This window comes from Pseudonaja textilis, chromosome 1 (assembly GCF_049901715.1).
Source record: "Pseudonaja textilis isolate UNSWEBS1 chromosome 1, rPseTex1.2, whole genome shotgun sequence".
NCBI classification, from domain to species: Eukaryota; Metazoa; Chordata; class Lepidosauria; order Squamata; family Elapidae; genus Pseudonaja; species Pseudonaja textilis.
This window is the reverse complement of record NC_141990.1, coordinates 132,648,020-132,666,518: the sequence shown is the minus strand read 5'-3', so window position 1 is coordinate 132,666,518 and position 18,499 is coordinate 132,648,020. Positions and strand designations below refer to the sequence as shown.

The following is an 18,499-nucleotide window of genomic DNA, read 5'->3' as shown; positions in this document are numbered from 1 at the left end:
GAGGGAGGGGCTCCCTATTCTGCAACCCTCTCCCAACTCTTTAGGAAACAGCCCTGCAAAGTGAACCTAATGTGAAATTTTGGCTAACCAGGAACTTCCTTTCCATGTTCCGCCAAGAGAGCAAGAAGAGCCTTTAGGAGCTGTCAATAGAAGCGTTCTCGGAACCTTGAAATAAATGTTCCTATTCTGGCAATTTCACTGAATTCTTGGGACAGCAGGATTGAGCTGGCTGGGGAGGACAAGAGGGAAAACGTTACCCCACTGCCGATTTATCCAGATATGAATTCTGTACAAAAGGAAGGAATAAAAAAAGTCTCCAGTTCAACTGAGAAAGAACTTAAAAGTCCATGTATTTCATTTAGTAGATACTTCTGAAACAGACGGTTTCATCCAGGAAGTCAATTCTGTTGAGTGTTGCTTTATTTTTATAACTGCAGACAGCAAACCAGAGAGTTTAAGTCACTTATTAACCTCAGCTGAATACAAAAATACTTACCCACCACTCCTGATCTTCCTCCCCATCAACTATGATGATGTCACCTTCTGAAAACGTTAGCTCATCAGGATTATCTGCTACACAGTTATAGATTGCTTTTACTCTTTTGGGCTTTGTTTTTGACTGTAATAAACAGAGAGAAAGAGAGAAAAAAGGAACCTGGTGTTGAAAACATAGGGCAGACACCACAGAAATGGGCTTCAAACAGCGCCTCTTCTCAAATAAGTTGAATGGTATCTATATTGGGTTGCAACAGTTCTCAAGACTTTCAGGTCAATTTTTAAAAGATTTATCTGAGTAGCTGAGTAAACCTGGGACTATCACTCAAACATGACATTTAATATATTATTTTCCCCTACTTATATTCTTCAGTATGTTTGCCTTCTAGTACAACTTTTCTCACTAGCAAAGGTCACACATTGGATCAGTGCAGTTCTCAGATAGCGTTTTGTCATAGCCATGATTGTTTCAAAATCAGAACAGTGGTCAAAGTCAACAGCCATCATTTCGATTTCTGAGAAGCAAGACATCACTCTACGTTGCTTCTGAAACATGTAAAAAGGATATTCTTCTGATAAGCTTTTCAAATTCCGGACCTTTCACTGAACGTTATTTCAGTGAGTTAACTATTGTGTTTGCTTTTCTGAATGGGCATCAGTTAATTGAAACGACACCCTCTGCTGTACAGGTAGTCCTTGACAAGACATTGTTAAGTCAGTTTTGCCCCATTTTACGACCTTTCGTGCCACAGTTGTTAAGTGAATCAGAGGTTATTAAGTTGGTAACATGGTTGTTAAGTGAGTCTAGCTTCCCTATTGGCTTTGCTTGTCAGAAGGTTGAAGGTGACCACATGACCCCCGAGACACTAAAACCATCATAAAGACATGTCAGTTGCCAAGTGTCCAAATTTTGATCACGTGGCTGTGAGGATGCTGCAACAATCGTGAGTGCAAAAAATGGACATAAGTCATTTTTTTTAGTGCTGCTATAACTTCTGTCACTAAATGAATGGTTGTAAGTTGAGGACTACCTGTATTGGCAACTCCATAAAATATCCCAAAAATACACTGCTCAAAAAAATAAAGGGAACACAAAAATAAGACATCCTAGATCTGAATGAATGAAATATTCTTATTAAATACTTTGTTCATTACATAGTTGAATGTACTGACAACAAAATCACACAAAAATTATCAATGGAAATCAAATTTAGCAACCCACGGAGGTCTGGATTTGGAGTTACACTCAAAATTAAAGTGGAAAAAAAACAGTACAGGCTGATCCAACTTTGATGTAATGTCCTTAAAACAAGTCAAAATGAGTCTCAGTAGTGTGTGTGGCCTCCACGTGCCTGTATGACCTCCCGACAATGCCTGGGCATGATCCTGATGAGGTGGCAGATGGTCTCCTGAGGGATCTCCTCCCACACCTGGACTAAAGCATCCCCCAACTCCTGGACAGTCTGTGGTGCAATGTGGTGTTGGTGGATGGAGCAAGACATGGTGTCCCAGATGTGGTCAATTGGATTCAGGTCTGGGGAATGGGCGGGCCAGTCCATAGCATCAATGCCTTCATCTTGCAGGAACTGCTGACACATTCCAGCCACATGAGGTCTAGCGTTGTGCATTAGGAGGAACCCAGGGCCAACTGCACCAGCATATGATCTCACAAGAGGTCTGAGGATCTCATCTCGGTACCTAATGGCAGTCAGGCTACCTCTGGTGAACAAATGGAGGGCTGTGCGGCCCCCTAAAGAAATGCCACCCCACACCATTACTGACCTACTGCCAAACTGGTCATGCTGGAGGATGTTGCAGGCAGCAGAACGTTCTCCATGGCGTCTCCAGACCCTGTCACGTCTGTCACATGTGCTCAGTGTGAACCTGCTTTCATCTGTGAAGAGCACAGGGCACCAGTGGCAAATTTGCCAATCTTGGTGTTCTCTGGCAAATGCCAAACGTCCTGCAGTGTTGGGCTGTAAGCACAACCCCCAACTGTGGACGTTGGACCCTCATACCACCCTCATGGAGTCTGTTTCTGGCCGTTTGAGCAGCCACGTGCACATTTGTGGCCCGCTGGAGGTCATTTTGCAGGGCTCTGGCAGTGCTCCTCATGTCCCTCCTTGCACAAAGGCAGAGGTAGCAGTCCTAATGCTGGGTTGTTGCCCTCCTACGGCCTCCTCCACATCTCCTGATGTACTGGCCTGTCTCCTGGTGGCACCTCCATGCTCTAGACACTACGCTGACAAACACAGCAAACCTTCTTGCCATAGCTCACATTGATGTACCATCCTGGATGAGCTGCACTAACTGAGCCACTTGTGTGGGCTGTAGACTCCGTCTCATGCTACCACTAGAGTGAAAGCACCGCCAGCATTCAAAAGTGACCAAACCATCAGCCAGAAAGCATAGGAACTGAGAAGTGGTCTGTTGTCACCACCTGCAGAACCACTCCTTTATTGGAGATGTCTTGCTAACTGCCTCTGCTTTCCACCTGTTGTCTATTCCATTTGCACAACAGCATGTGAAATTGATTGTCAATCAGTGTTGCTACCTAAGCGGACAGTTTGATTTCACAGAAGTGTGATTGACTTAGAATTACATTGTGTTGTTTAAGGGTTCCCTTATTTTTTTGAGCAGTGTAGATAAGAAACACAAAGGAGTGCATGACATAACCAAGGGCAATCCACAATTATTCAATGTTCTACCCATTACAAATGGACCTATGTAGCAGGCTGGCACAGCTGCCCAAGGAGAAAAGCTGCATCTTCAAATCCTTATGGAAGACGAATGGGATTGAATATCTAAGGATATGCAGGTCGAAAGAGAAGGGGTTATAATAGAGAAGACTCATATTTTTAATCCTGGCAAATGATGCAATTTTACATTTAAAAAAAGGATCTAGAGCAAGCTCTTTCCTGCTGGATCTCATTGGATGGGCAGAGAGATTGTTACTATGCAGTATTTTGTCTCTTGCAGTTACAACAGAATACAACACAGCTATATTATTGAAACTTCTGGCTATAATTTATTATTTATAATTAGCTCCCAGCTCAAAGAAACTACTTGGAATAAATACAGCTTGTTAGCTATATTTGCACCATACAAACATTTTTCTTGGAATAGTCTCAGTCCTCCATGCAGTTTCAAGTAAAAGTTCTTCCAAAATGAAAAAATAAAAAGTCAAACATACAGAACCTTGTTTGTTTCTTGGTCAAACTGAATGTATCTGAATTCAACAGGGCCAATGTATTCTGAAGAAGTTAAGACTCTGTACAATGTCTTTTAAGTTTCAGCATGGAGAATTGGCAACTGCAACCCTTTAAGAGAATGACATGCTTTGCTACTTACTATTTGTGACTTTCTTGGCATTGGTGCTGGAGGTTGGATTGGCACTGATATATTTGTAGTAGGGGCAATTTGAGATCCAGCAGTCTCAGATGCAGAGGAAGACTCAACTGTTAATAAACAAACCAAAAATTAAAGCCAACTTTAAAATAACAGATATCACTCTATTCTTAGATTATTTGTCATGTCATGACTCGTGTTAACCAAGCCAGTTTTTGTAGCTCGTCAAAAATAGTCATCATGTCTCACATTAAAAAGCCTTTAACTGTATCTCTGGTACCAAGGATGCAATTTAGCATGTACTAATAATAATTTAAAAAAATATAGGGAATGGCACCTATGTCTTGCTCAAATCCCTTGTTAGCAAAATCATTATATTCATCTTCTCTGCAATTCATTTTTCACAACTGCCCAGAAAAACACTGGGGAGATTAGTCACTGCCTCCAAAAATGCAGTTGGATTGATGGGAAAAAAATGTTGTTTGGTTGTTATAGTGAACCCTTCGGAGCATAAAGCACAGCACAAAACCCACATTGTGACATTAGCTCATCCTTTTGTTACATATGAAATAAGCATGTTGGTTAGTTCTAAAGAAGTGAAAATTAACAAGATAAATTTTTAAAAATAATTACCAGAAGACTGCAGAGATCCAGGGCCCTTACTCTTGTTAGTTAAGTTGGATGACTTGTCAGTCCTATTTAGAAGGGAAGCAAAGGTTATTCTCTATCACTGCTTCCCATTTAGCCCGTCGTCATCATCCCATTTATTTTCTGAAACAATATTCAGCCTGCTATTCTGTACTGCACTTTTAAACATGTTGACCAATGTTCAACCACATCTTAAATATCTCCTGAAAATAAATACCTGACAAATTATAACAATAACATCCAGAACGTTCATAAATGGTCATTCTACTGATAAGAATTCTAGAAATTCAAGTTGCCACGCCTGTAGAAGCCTTAGGCTAAAGACGGCTTCTGCAAAACTTACAGGTAGCACTAGTTTTCACTACCTCTTTACTCCAAAACTTCCAATTCAAACTATGAAATGGAAGTTTTGGAGAAAGCACGTCACATGGAGAGACGCAATTTTGTTTTCCAAGCTACACTTCTCTGTTTAACTGAACAAGTAACAGAAAGCAGAGGTAACAAGAGAAAATTCTGGTCAGCCTAAATAAACCCTTTTTACAGTATTTCTAACAATGCTTCTGATTGTCTCCAGTGAATCTCACAAGACTGAGACAAGAGGAATTTACTGTGTTTCTCACAAAATAAAGCCGGGCCTTATTTTTTTTTGAGCCCCCCCAAAACGGCTAGGACGTCTTTTTTGGGGTGAATTAATTCCCACCCCCCACGCAGTCTCCAACAACAGTGTCTGAGTCGTTCCCGCTTTTCCTCTGTCCCCATTACAACAGGAAAAAAAAGATTTTGAGGTACCTAGGAGCGCCACGTGCTGCATTTTGGTTTAATCCTGAGCGGCTGGGTGGGTGTGAGAAGAGCCAAGCGAGCGTCTCTGAGGCTGCTACCCTTGGTGCTCCAGCCTCGGGCATTGCAAGTTTGCAAAAGTCCCGGTGCGCAATCCGTTCCTGCATCCAAGCACCCAGGCCAAGCTGCAGCTGTCCCTCTCTTGCCAGCACCATCTCCAATAACAGCGGCGGCAGCAGCGAGAACCGTGGAAACGTTTCAGCTGCTTCTCGGGTGGGAGAGCCGCCTCCAGAACTTCCACGGTTCCCGCCGCTGCTGCTGGAGATGGCGCTGGCGAGAGAGGCGCCAGCACCGGTGGGAACCGTGGAAGCTATAGAGGCTTGAGAAGCGGCTGAAACACTGCTGGACATCCATCCGCCCGCCTGCTGACCAGGGTAAGGGAGGGGTAAGGGAGCCCTCTGTGCTCCGCCATGGTGTTAGGAGCGGCTGATGGTGAGGCGTAGCTGCCCGCAGGGCACTCCTATTGGCAAGTTCCCCCTACCTCCCCCCCCCCCCCCAATTTCGCATGTTTTAACCTAGGCCTAAATTTGGGGGGATGGGCTTAATTTCATTTTATGCCTAGAAAACATGCTGGGTCTTCCTATTGGTGGGGGCGTATTGTTGGAGAAACACGGTACATAAAAGTAAATATTACACCACAGATATTCTCAAGCATGACTTCAGTTCAAGCCTGATGGTTTTTTTTTTCCTCATGGCAATAATAGGTGATATCTAAACTGTTCTTCCACAATTTGCTTATTAAAGCTTACCCACCTCCACTCTCCATACTTTGAAGCCTATCCAGGCAATGTCTCTTTTCTACTTTCTCTTGTTCATCACTTAAGAATGAATTAAATCAACAGACAAAACCTTCAAGAGGAGCCACTCAGCAGAAAGTGTAAATCATTAGTACAGCTTAATCTTCAGCCACAGTTTGAACATATCTTTTTTAAACCAGAACTTGTAGAATGTGTATCTCACAAATTACCCAGAAAGAGGCTTTTTCTGAGATATTCGACTTGGAGGCTGTGGAGGAAGTGGTGGCGGAGCAGGTTTGGCCTGTGGTATAGTCGGTTGTTTTGACTGCTGGTTCAAAGCTTCAAAACCACAGGCTGCCTTTGCAGTTGGAGGTGCTGAAGAGAGGATGTCTATAAAAATGCACGGATAATAGTATTCAGATGATGAATGCTTGAAATGAGTCCCCCACCCCCCACCCCCCCAACAAATAACATAAGGCTTTAGATCAAGGGCCTTCAAAGTTGGCAAGTTTAAGACTTGTGGACTTCAACTCCCAAAATTCCTGAGCTAACATGACTGGAGAAGGAATTCTGGGAGTTGAAGTCCACAAGTCTTAAAGCTATCAAGTTTGAAGACCCCTGCTTTAAAATCTTATTTTATTAAAAAAGAATAGAGAAACATAATCTTCCTTTTATACCAAAAATTAAGGCTCAAGACTCAAGCTACAATTCTAAATACACTTTTCTGGAATTAAGTCCAATTCAATGAAATAAGAATACTTTTGCATACACATGGAAGGGATTGAATTGTAAAAAGCTAATTGTCTTAAGTGTTGGATACATTATAGAAGAGTCTGTCTCATTTGAATAGATTCATTTATGGGTATAGCTACCTGCAATTCACTATATTAAGATAGTATGAACAGAGTATGCAGAGTGCATGCATTCAGGAACAAACTGTTCAAAATTCTTCACTGTTGTCACTGCAAGAGACTATCATGGCTGTCCCCCTGGAAAATCATACAATGAAAGCTAAGCTAACAGAAACCTGATTAATTTAAAACACAGGGTGTTTATTTCATGGCTGGTGAGCATACTAACCTTTCTGAGAGGTGTTTTAACATCTTTAAAAAAAATATTTGTTCAATTTCTATAGCTAGCCACCTCAGCCAGGATCATCACATTTGGAATAATATTTTCCATGAAAGATACACAGCCCCAGTACAATTTCAGAAGCATCAATAGCAGACCATCCCAATGCACAATCAAGATATTGAATATTATTGCATACAATCTTTTAAAATGTGAGGACAGTCTGAACTCTTTGCAAAGCTACCTCAAAATACTGCGTTCTCAGCCCTGCTTGAAAGAAATTACGGATATTCAGAGACTATGATAGCAAACCTATGTTCACCAGAGAGAAAGAAGAGTAAGAATGAGTTGTGGAATGGACAGTTAAGGCCAACCATGATTAGATGCAGCAAAAACCAAGAAAGCAGCAGAAAGAGCAAACATACTTGTAGATGTTACACGCAATGGTGGAACAGGGGGATGGACAGTTGGTGGATCTGATGAAGACCTTTGCCTGCTTATGCTTTCCATTCCTAAAGAATTTGTCTTCCACAGTGTGTTCGATGAAGGAGTTGTCTGAACAGCACTGCCAAGAAATGAAGACTGAACTAAAAAGAAAGGAGAACACTGTATTATTATTATAATTATAACTGGCTGTTAAATGAGCAGCTCTACTTCAATGGACTGGCTGCAATCCAGAAGTACACGTATTTCAGATTTAAAGAAAGATGGGGCCATTTCTAAGGCCCTATTTGGACAGGTATAGCTGTTATGTATCATGTGACATCTGGTTCAGGTATTACAATTGCAGAATACCTCACATTTGAGGATTCTATGTGCCAGGCCAGCATTACTCCATTAATGTCCTTTTTCTATAGATATTCATGTTTCAATATGAGCATCTGCAATACAAATGTTTTCACTGGTACAAGTTACTCATGTTGAATTGTATTCTGAAATCATGCTCATTTGCAAGAACAAACAGGAAAGTTACTGATGGCATCACAGAGAGGGATGCAGATCTGCCTTTTTTTTAAATATCGGAACAGAGCTTCTGGATAACTGCGTGCCAGTTAGTCAATTCAGCAACGGAGTCAGGAGTCATGGAGTCAAAAAATTTCATATTACTTTCAGGCAGTAATTTTCAACAGGGCACATCATCAAGATGTAATTATATTCCTTCATCCAATTTTTTTTTACACACTTTTAAAACACAGAATTATTGATGTGTTATGCAGTTTTAGCTGATTCAGCCAGTACCATAAACGGTAACAGAAATCATGCTATTTAAGGAAATGGATAAACCAGGCAACTGAATTAGGATGTATAGGGAACACAACTGCTTTCTCTTATCCCAGTTGATGAGCTGGAACTTTAAATCTTCTGATATGATATGATGGCAGACAAAGCAATGATAGTTGTTCCCACTTCCCATAATTTCTTTTTTCACTTTTTTTTAAGCAACTGACTTGCCACAAAAAAGTGGAAAAAGAAATTATGGGAAGTGGAAACAACTACCGTAAAGGGGCAGATGACAGATGAGGAAATGAATTGGCGAGTCAAACAAGTATTATGTTTCCGGTTATATCTTAAGGATTTCTGATCATGTCACAGTTGGTGAGTTGGGAGGCAAGGAGAATTATATGTGTTAATTCATGAATCACTTCTTTCCTGATGATGTAACAATAGCTAAGAAGTATTTTGCTGATAACCCTTGAACTGCAGTAATTGGTTTTCAAAAGCAGGAACAATAGCAAGGAAAGCTGCACAATTCATTAGCTAATGATAAGCAAAAGCAGCAGCCTAATTTGCTGGCAGGATCTATTTAGCTTGAGAATATAACCTGCAGAAAAGAACAAGAAAAGAACACCCAAGCTGAACTTGACCGGGCTTCTACACCCTTAAATGCTGTGATTTTCATTTTAATTATTTGTCCTCACAAAGGATTAATAAATTAGAAGTTTGTTTCCTATATTCTCTAACAGGGAGGTGGACACAGTGCTATCATACCACAAACTCTAGGATCCCTCTCCTTTGGCTGAACTGGGTGGCACTACAGGAAATAGCTTCCTGTGTACACAACTTCCTGACCCTGCTGTATAGGCGCCCTCCATTCAAAAAGTTGGATGTTCTGCCATGCCAACTTTCTTTTTGTTTCTGAAGAAAAACCAAGAGCTAAGAAAAAATAGCACATCTATCATCCATTGGCTTCAAAATGCCCACACCTGTTACCTCTGAAAGGTGATTCACTTTTCAAAGTGCTTTACTGTCCCACCTTTTTCAAGTTCTCAAACAGCAGAACAATTACAAAATCCTCATTTTATCAGAATTCTGCATGGTTTATAGTGACTATATTGTCTTGAAGGAAGAGCAGAAAATATGTTAAAAATTGAGCCATGGTGGCGCTGTGGTTAGAGTGCAGTATTGCAGGCTATTTCTGCTGACTGCCAGCTGCCTGCAATTTGGCAAATTTCACCAGGCTCAAGGTTGACTTAGCCTTCCATCCTTTCGACGTGGGTAAAATGAAGACCCTATTGTTGGGGGCAATAGACTGACTTTGTTAACCTGCTTAGAGAGGCGTGTAATGCACTGCAAAGCAGTATTTAACTCTAAGTGGTATTGCTAAAATAGAGATATACTCAGCCAGTAGCCTTGGAAACAATTTCCACATCAACCACCTAGGGGGTGTTGCTGATGCTCACGTGCAACCTATACATAGAACAGGGGTGCCCAATTCCCGAGCTGTGGCCCGATGGGAATCGGGCTGCACAATCAGCGGGAGAAGCTCCATTTGCACAAGCGGCATGCTTGCGCCCATTGCTTGTGCAGAACCACCTCTTCTCCCTCCCCCTCCCGCCGCCACCACTAGTCTGCAGAACAAGAAAGGTTGGGGATTGTTGATTTAGAGGATGGAGCAATGATTCCAAGATCATCCCTTGCAATGACACACACAGACACAGAGCGTATACAACTTCCATTTCCATCAGTGGAAAGAGGCAGCCACGACCCTGACACACTTAAGACCTCTGACATTCCTTGAGTTAAAGATTAGATACACTTTTACGCCCTTAACAGGTAGTCCTCAACTTACAACCATTTGTTTAGTGAACAAAGTTACAACCACACTGAAAGTGACTTATGACCATTTTTAACACTTATGACTACTAACTTAACAACTGCAGTGATTCACCTCACTGTGGCAAGAAAGATCATAAAATGTGCTCAAACTCCCTTAACCGTCTTGCTTAGCAATGGAAGTTTTAGGCTCCATTGTGGTCATAAGTAGAGGACTACTTGTATATGCTCAGCTGTTGTGAAGAAGAGGAAGAAGGTATCTACCTGAGTGCATATTCCTGGCATAAAAATAGAAAGCACAAAAACCCCTCCAAGGGAAGCATTCAAAGTGACCTTCAGATATTTTCAGCTATTAAAAAACACTGAACCAAAAAGATCTGGACAAAAGGATGAAATCTGATTGCTCTTATTCATAAAGTATACAACACTGTAAATTCATGTTGAAAATCAGATGTAATCCGTTATGTGGAATAGTTCCAACTTGTAGGGGGTGAAAATTCTTCCCTTTCTCATTCTTGTTCCTTCTCTGTTTGGTTTCTACATCTTCAATTGAGCATTTGACCAAATCTGGAATATTATTTCCAAAGCCAACAAACATTTTTCCATGATTCTTTGTGCAACTGATGCACTTACACTTTCAAAGAAAGCCACTAAATTAAGGAACCTCTCTAAGCACAAACCAAATTTTGTAGAAAATAATCTCTACTGTTAATTACTACAAGGTCAGAACTGCAGAATTTGTGATAAGGTCCAATTAGAGAAATTGACATTTGGAGAGATTTAGAACAGTATAGATTTGCAAGCTGCACACCATACATCACATTTATTTCCAAAATAAGTTGTTTATACATAGCAATTTGATCATCAAAATCAATAGGAAATTTTTCTACATTGAAAAATGATGTAAATATTTGTATTGTTGATAGAATTTAGTTCTGGCTTTTACACTCATTTGCATCTTCAGCAGCCCAGTTAATGGAACCAATTGTTGAAGATGTAAACTAAAAATCCCATGTGATCTATCCTAACTCAACAAAAATCATAATAAAAACTTTACTACTGTATGTTTGCTTTTGTTGTCTGATGCTTTTTTGAAAAATTAGGCCCCAATTCTAATACAGCATTCAATTTCGGCGTTCTTTTTTTCCTCTTCTCTATTTTGAGTACAGACCAGTTTAATGCCAACTTAAAAGGAAGCATTTATTAAAGGAATATTTATTTATTAAGGAATATTTATTTGGACAAATTGACAACCCCACACTTTCAAAGGAAAAAAAAAAAGAACCAAACAGTTTCCTGCCGTTCCTCATCTTGTCAAATATGAGAGCGTTAGTACCTTTCCCAATATTTCTGGGCGGCAAAGGAGGCGCATTGGTAACAGGTGCTGTGGGTTGAACGGGAGGTGGGCTGCTACTGAGAACGGCTCCATAGGTCTCATTTTGTAATAGGCTTGGCATAAAACTTCTCTGTTTGTCCTTGGCTACATTGGCAGCATCTCTTGCCAGAGAGGCGACATTAGGCTGAAGCTGGCTTGATCCTAGCTGATAGAAACTTACAGGTCTGTCCTCTCTTCGACTGGGGCTGGCTTGCTGTAAAAAAACAAGAATCCAAAAGAGAGCCATGTTGTCAAGTATTTTTGTGTCCATGCTATGAATATAACTTCACAACTCTGTTGTGGCTTAAGGCAAATGAAGCTGGTAACATTAAATTATGCCTTCAAAGTAATAATATTAGTTGTGTATTAGTTGTATGCCCTTAATTTGATAAATGGGAGTTTGGTGAATGACATGCCAACCACACCAGCAATTTGTGAGTCTGTAACTGTATCATGATTTTGGACAGCAACCATCCATATTCTCAAAATTTTGTAATGGACAGAAAAAATTGCTTGCTCCTTATTTATTTCTTTTTTGCCTGTCTCATTCACCATACAGGTAATCCTCAACTTATAGCCATTAATTCAGTGACCGTTTGAAGTTGCAACGGCACTGAAAAAGTGATTTATCACCGTTTTTAACACAACCATTACAGCACCCCTGGGGTCACATGATCAAAATTCAGATGCTTGGCAACTGGCATGTATTTATGACGGCGCAGTGTCCCAGGATCATGTGATCAACTTTGGCAACCTTCTGACAAGCTAAGTCAGTGAGGAAGCCAGACTCACTTAATAACTGTGTTACTAACTTAACAACTGCAGGGATTCACTTAACAAGAGTGACAAGGAAGGTCGTAAAATGGGGGCAAAACTCACTTAACAACTGTCTTGTTTAACAATGAATATTTGAGGCTCAACAGTGGTCATAAGTCATAGACTACCTGTAGCCTGTGACCTGAGAAATTAGAAGAATTTAAGCGTGCTACAATAAAATCACAAAGTATTTGAATACGTACCTGCAGTTTTTCATCCACATCATCGTCACTTTCATCCAAGTCTTCATGAAGTAACCGCCATTCATATTCTACGTGAACATGAGAATTAAGCCTTCCAGCCAGAGCCTGAGTAAGCTAAAGGACCAAAGTTAGGCTTTATGGAACCCAGTCCATGTCAATGATTTAAATTCCAAATCGTTAAACAGACTTGGAACCAAGTTATTTTCTATCCCTTTCTTTTTTAAGTGCAGAATTATATTAAAGAAATTTATAGAAGTTTTGAACATGAATTTATTTATAGAGCAAATAAAAAAACATCCAATTGAGGGTCCCACAATAATGTTATTTGAATACTATAATGTGACATTAATTACTGTATTATAATTCAAATGTACTCCCTCCAGATATGGTTGTGTACATAGAAGGGATTGTCCAAAAATATAATAGATTATGCATCATGCGCCACTTCAGTTAATGTAAGGGAAGAACAGGCTGTACAGTATGCATAAATCAAAATCTTACCAGCTCTTCACAGTGTGCATGCTTTAAGCGTTTAGCTATATCAAGTGGTGTTTCTCCAGCTTCATTTGCTATAAATCAATGAAAGGAAAAGTTGATTTGCAACTTTATATTACTAAAAATACAGTATAAGTAGCTTACAAAATGAAAATAACATTAGGAACAGTCCAGCCAAAGACAGACGTATTAGTTGCTACATATTTTAATTTGCTTTCTTTAACCTTGTTGGCTGCATATATTTTGGTGTGCACCTCCTCTCTCTCATCAGCGGACATATTGGATGAAGATTAAGAAACCAAAATATATGGTATATCCTTGCACATTGGAGATGTGTGTGTTAATTTACCCATGGGACTAATTCATGTTTAGTGCAGTGTCCACATTAAAAAATAGGATAATGAACTGAACATTTTTCTCACTTTATAGTCATATATTGCCATCTGATTCCCGTGACATTGGAAATAAGGCTACATAAAACGGATATTTTAATACCCATCGACTGAGAGTTCAAATTTTAGACATATGGCTCAATAATATGTATGTGTGCGAATGTGGGCATATGAGGGAATAAGAGAGAGAGAGCGGAAACAGCAACAAATTTACCTCAGACCTTTATGTTCCTAACACCAAGGAGTACTCCTTTTTCCCTTTACCTATTTCAATTGAGGCCTTCCCTCTCAGAAGCAGTTTGAGGCACTCCACATTATCTGTTAAACAGCAGTAATGCAGAGCCGTGCTGCCTTTACACGTCTGCTTGTCAAGATTGCCACTGCACAGGAGGAGAGAGAATAAAATTACTTGGCACATATAGCATAGAAGGTTCTCCAAAGCCTGCTTGATTCAAGATATTCAGACAGTTGTTTCCATCCAACTTAAATACATTTACTGAAAGGGCCTTTTCTTCAATTCCGAGTAATGAAACTGATATGCAAACAAGTGTTTAGTCATGGATGGCCCACCTGTTCTGTACCAAGAAGTCAACTATGTGAAGTGAAGTCCGATCTACCGATCGCACCGCAAGATGAAGAGCAGTTTCATCTTGTTCCTGAAATACAAAAAAAAAAATAAAAAAGTATTCTAACCAGTGCCAAGCAAAAACATTTTTAAAAATAAGTTTAGAGTCGATGATTTATTGTTGCACCATACAGTTTTGGTCAATGTACTCAAATGTAGCTTTCAAAATTATTTGAAAGCCAGATTTGAGTACAGTGGCCAAAATTAAGATAATGCAAAATAAAGAGGCACCCTCTATTTATTTCCCTGTGTGTTACCCTGGATCTATTTTACAGGATAAACCCCTGGTCTCAGAAATTCTTGTTTTGCTTCAAAGGATTTTATTAATCGATGTTGAAGGTCAAGTGTTCCACCATAACATTTTTTTAAAAATGCCTTCTCTGTTACCAAAATGTGATCTAGGCAGAGAACTGACAAGACTCAATTTATAAATTAAATGGTGATGCTAGAAAGTAGTGTTTGATTTTGTAACCTAACAAAAGAAAAAAGGCTTCACCAAATCACCACAACACTATATATGAAAACCAGTCTAGTTTAATGATGACAGTGTCTGCTTAGAAATACATAGTAATATGCAAGATAGGTCCTTTAAATTGACTGAAAGGGTAGTAGTGCTAGGAACCGTTAAAAGATTCTGGTTCAGGATAATTGACACTAACATTAACGTTTAATGAATCATAATCCTAAACTATTTATATTCCAGATCATTTTAACATTTCAAGGTCAGGGCGAATATTAAGGTGGCCAAGATTAGTCATGTTCAATCTAGAATACATTCTGCCCTTCAACATTGTTCTATCCCATTCTATAAATGGTCAGACTACTGCTTCAAAGCCTATATAAAAATTAGTGTGCACTTTTATTTTAATTTTTCTCCCAAGACAGGATATACTCATTGTGTATTCATTTTTCCTGACATACAAAACAACTTTTGAAATGATTTCTATATAGACTTTTTCACAAAACTGCACCAATGGTTCTTAAAATTTTGGATTAGCTGCATTCAATGAAGCTGAAATTTAAAATAAAACGCAAACAACAAAATTCACTCCAAACTCAGTGGAGGTATACATAATATCTATACATTTGGAGAAAGATATACTATGTAACATCATTTACAATGTTTTACACTGCAAATATTAAAAGCTTCCAAATTAATATAGATGAACTGAATTGCTTCAACAAAACATGGCTTCTCAATAATTTAGCTTTATAGGAAAAGACAAAGAACCTTTTTAGATGGTGTTGCTCAGATGTAGTCAAAGGAGATACAGAATCCAAAATATTATTTAGCCAATTAATCTTTTAGTGCAAGAATAAACAATAGAAATATCAAGTGCCATTCTTCTTATATATTAATCTGAGACTGGGTGTATGGTTAATGATATTCTTTAATATATATTCAATCAACACAATGTACATTTTTCACACACATCCAAACAGAGTTCCTTAGCTCCCTAGCAGTACTAAGCTGTTTTCCTGACTTTATAAAGTCAGAATATTTCTCACAACAATCTGCGTTCTCAGAAATAGAAATATTTTCTGCAGAAGAGCACTGAACATATATTGAAACCTAATCATAAATATTTGTCTCCCCGCCTCGCAAGAACATGACATGTATAACTTTATAAACCTCTTTATAAGGGCTGTAAAACACTGTGAAGTGATATATAACTCTAAGTGCTAGTGCTATCTAATTTTAATAGGTTTTTTTAAATGCTTAATAACAAATGATTCTTTTCTTTGATTCTTTTTAAAAGTAACACAGAAAGAGTGATAGTGAGTGAGATAAGTTTGCAAAATTAGAAACACCTAACACAATAACAGAGTTGAAAGGGACCCTGGAGATCTTCTAGTCCAACCCCCTGCCTAGGCAGGAAACCCTATACCATTTCTGACCATTGGTTGCCTCATCTTAAAAATTTCCAGTGTTGGAACATTTACAACTTCTGGATACAAGCCATTCTACTGAGTCATTGTTCTAACTGTCAGGAACTTTCTCCTTAGTTCTAAGTTGGTTCTCTCCTTGATTAGTTTCCATCCATTGTTTCTTTGCTTCTTCTGATGTAATTTCTACAAATAGAGCATTTGTGTTCAAAACGTGATTAACAGAAGGTTTCTGTACATACATGACCATTTGCTAATGGAATTTTCTCGGTTAGATCCACCCCGTCAGCATATACTTGAACGAGTCCAAAAATGTCTCTTGCTCTGACTGCTTCACAAAGGTTTTGTAACTTGGTCACATTGTCAGTATATTTTTTCCTTGCATATTTTCTTTCAATATATTTGGCATTGATATAATCTTTTCTAGCATTCCTGAAATGAGATATGGCATACACTGTAAAATGGTGCACAATGTACAGCTGAAATACTTGTTCTGCAAAATATACGATATTCATAACACTTAATAAAAAATGGCTCATGGATTTTATTTGCAACATTTTATTGACCTTTCCTCCTCTGACACATCTGTGAATGTGTTGTAGTTGTGAGCACTGATTTATCCATTGGAAAACAATGATCCAAATATATGGAGATAAATGTCTGTAGGTGTTCTTCATTTCCCCAGCTACTTTAAACAACTGATAATCAATTCAACATATGTGTTCCCTAAATTATTCAAGGGAACTTTCTAAACTGAATTTAGAAAAAACATTGCTCTAATGCTCTTTTTTACCTGAAGTCTGTTCAGTCTTGAAAGTTTAACAGTTTACTGTTAATATGGAATTAACAGAAAATCTGCTACAAATTCAGAATTGCCATGGTTGCATGCTAGCAAGGGAATTTTGGGAGTTGAAATCCACACATCTTGAAAATGGAAAATTTGAAAAACACTGCCCTAAAATTTTCCATGTGTCCAAAATCTGCTGTAGAAATCCCCACAACTCTCCAAAACTGGTTTTGAATGTGGAAACGACGCTGAAGACACTAAAATAATAAGGGAATGTCTTTCAGCATAACATCCAATTCCAATCAGCATGGGCAGAACCCAACAAAAGTCTGCTTCTGCAACAGATGTTCGACTCCCCGCCCACATACACAATCTCCTGTGCATGCTCAGACTTTGAAGAAACTTTGCCTGCAAAGTGGAAAAGGTAATGCTGTCAGAAATAAATGGACCACAGTGCCAGGTGACCATTTATAGATTCCTAGAGGGAAGCTATTTTAATATCTCACATACTATCTTGGGGAAGAGCTTATTATTTGCTCTGACTTATACCAGTAACAAACAGTTATTACTAGATGTGATAACGAGTAGTATTAACTAATTATAAAAATTGCACAGATTCAAAAACTTCACATTTCTTGTAAAAATATTTTGTGTGTTCAGATTGCAAATGGGGCTAGGTCTAATTCTTGATTCATCTAAGGCAGGGATGTCAAACTCAATTTCATTGAGGTCCGGATCAGGGTTGTGTTTGACCTCGGGGGGCCAGGGTGGGCGTGGCCAGTTCAACATCACTTATGTCGGGGGCTCCTGTGGTGGCCCGAGCGCTTTGCCCGAGAAAACAGACTCCCAAGCTCTGTTTTCTCCTGTGACAGGCTCCTGCAACCCTCTGCCAGTGAAAACAGAGCTCAAGAGGGCCACCCACGGTTCTCCTGAGTTCCATTTTCCTGACAAAGACACCGTGGCCTGGTCCATCGCTGTTTCCAGGGCGGCCCTGCAGGCCAGAGCTAAGCACCCCACTGGCCAGATCCGACCCTTGGGCCTTGAGTTTGACACCCCTGAGCTAAGACATCAACAGAACCTCTTAAATATCTGAAAATGATTAATTTTCTTTTTTAGCATTTGAGATCCAGTAGAGCCAGAAGAACCAATCTCATTTAAGAGACTGCCCTTGAATCATTAAGTTAGAACTCATATTAACTCTATTCACACATTACGTCACAACTGACACAGTATCACTCTAAACATTCCATCTTTCATACTTACATATCACTACTTGGATTGGGTTTGACTAGTTCATCTGCTGGCAGAGAAAATTCCATAATCTCATTAAATCCTGCATTACCGATATTCTTAGCAAGCTATTAAGATAAATATCAAAAAATTGTGTAAATGAACCCAATGGCTACTTAAATACAATACTTCCAATTTGAGGCATGAAAAAAACTGAACATTTGAATTTAGCAGCTGTAAATTTAATTTTACAGGCAGTTTTTTTAAACTAGATTAAATAAACTAGATTAAACAAAAGCCCAATATTACCTCTGCAAGTTTATTTGAAAATAACATGACTATACACTGGAAATTCAGCTTTCTAGACCTCAATACAAATACCTTTATACACAATGGAACAAGTTTCTTTGCAATTTACATCATTTGCATAATAATATCATTACAAAACTGAATAACATCCACAAATATAAACCCTATTATTGCAAAGAGGAAAGTCCAC

At 39.1% G+C, this 18,499-nt stretch overlaps 1 protein-coding gene across 4 annotated transcripts in view; it reads right to left on the bottom strand.

Annotated features, from left to right (window-relative positions):
• ASAP2 (ArfGAP with SH3 domain, ankyrin repeat and PH domain 2) overlaps positions 1–18,499 on the bottom strand; it is a 91,293-nt gene that overhangs the window by 4,103 nt on the left and 68,691 nt on the right. For 3 of the 4 annotated variants that reach the window (XM_026695265.2, XM_026695266.2, XM_087916941.1), the window contains 12 exons: positions 18,034–18,128; positions 16,226–16,415; positions 14,042–14,127; positions 13,736–13,851; positions 13,086–13,153; positions 12,585–12,698; positions 11,527–11,779; positions 7,562–7,723; positions 6,296–6,455; positions 4,477–4,538; positions 3,847–3,953; positions 497–619 (listed from right to left, as the gene is read on the bottom strand). In XM_026695265.2, the coding sequence (XP_026551050.1) occupies positions 497–619; positions 3,847–3,953; positions 4,477–4,538; positions 6,296–6,455; positions 7,562–7,723; positions 11,527–11,779; positions 12,585–12,698; positions 13,086–13,153; positions 13,736–13,851; positions 14,042–14,127; positions 16,226–16,415; positions 18,034–18,128 (1,536 nt within the window). The remainder of the gene's footprint in view (positions 1–496; positions 620–3,846; positions 3,954–4,476; positions 4,539–6,295; positions 6,456–7,561; positions 7,724–11,526; positions 11,780–12,584; positions 12,699–13,085; positions 13,154–13,735; positions 13,852–14,041; positions 14,128–16,225; positions 16,416–18,033; positions 18,129–18,499) is intronic. The other variant, XM_026695267.2, reaches the window with a different exon arrangement.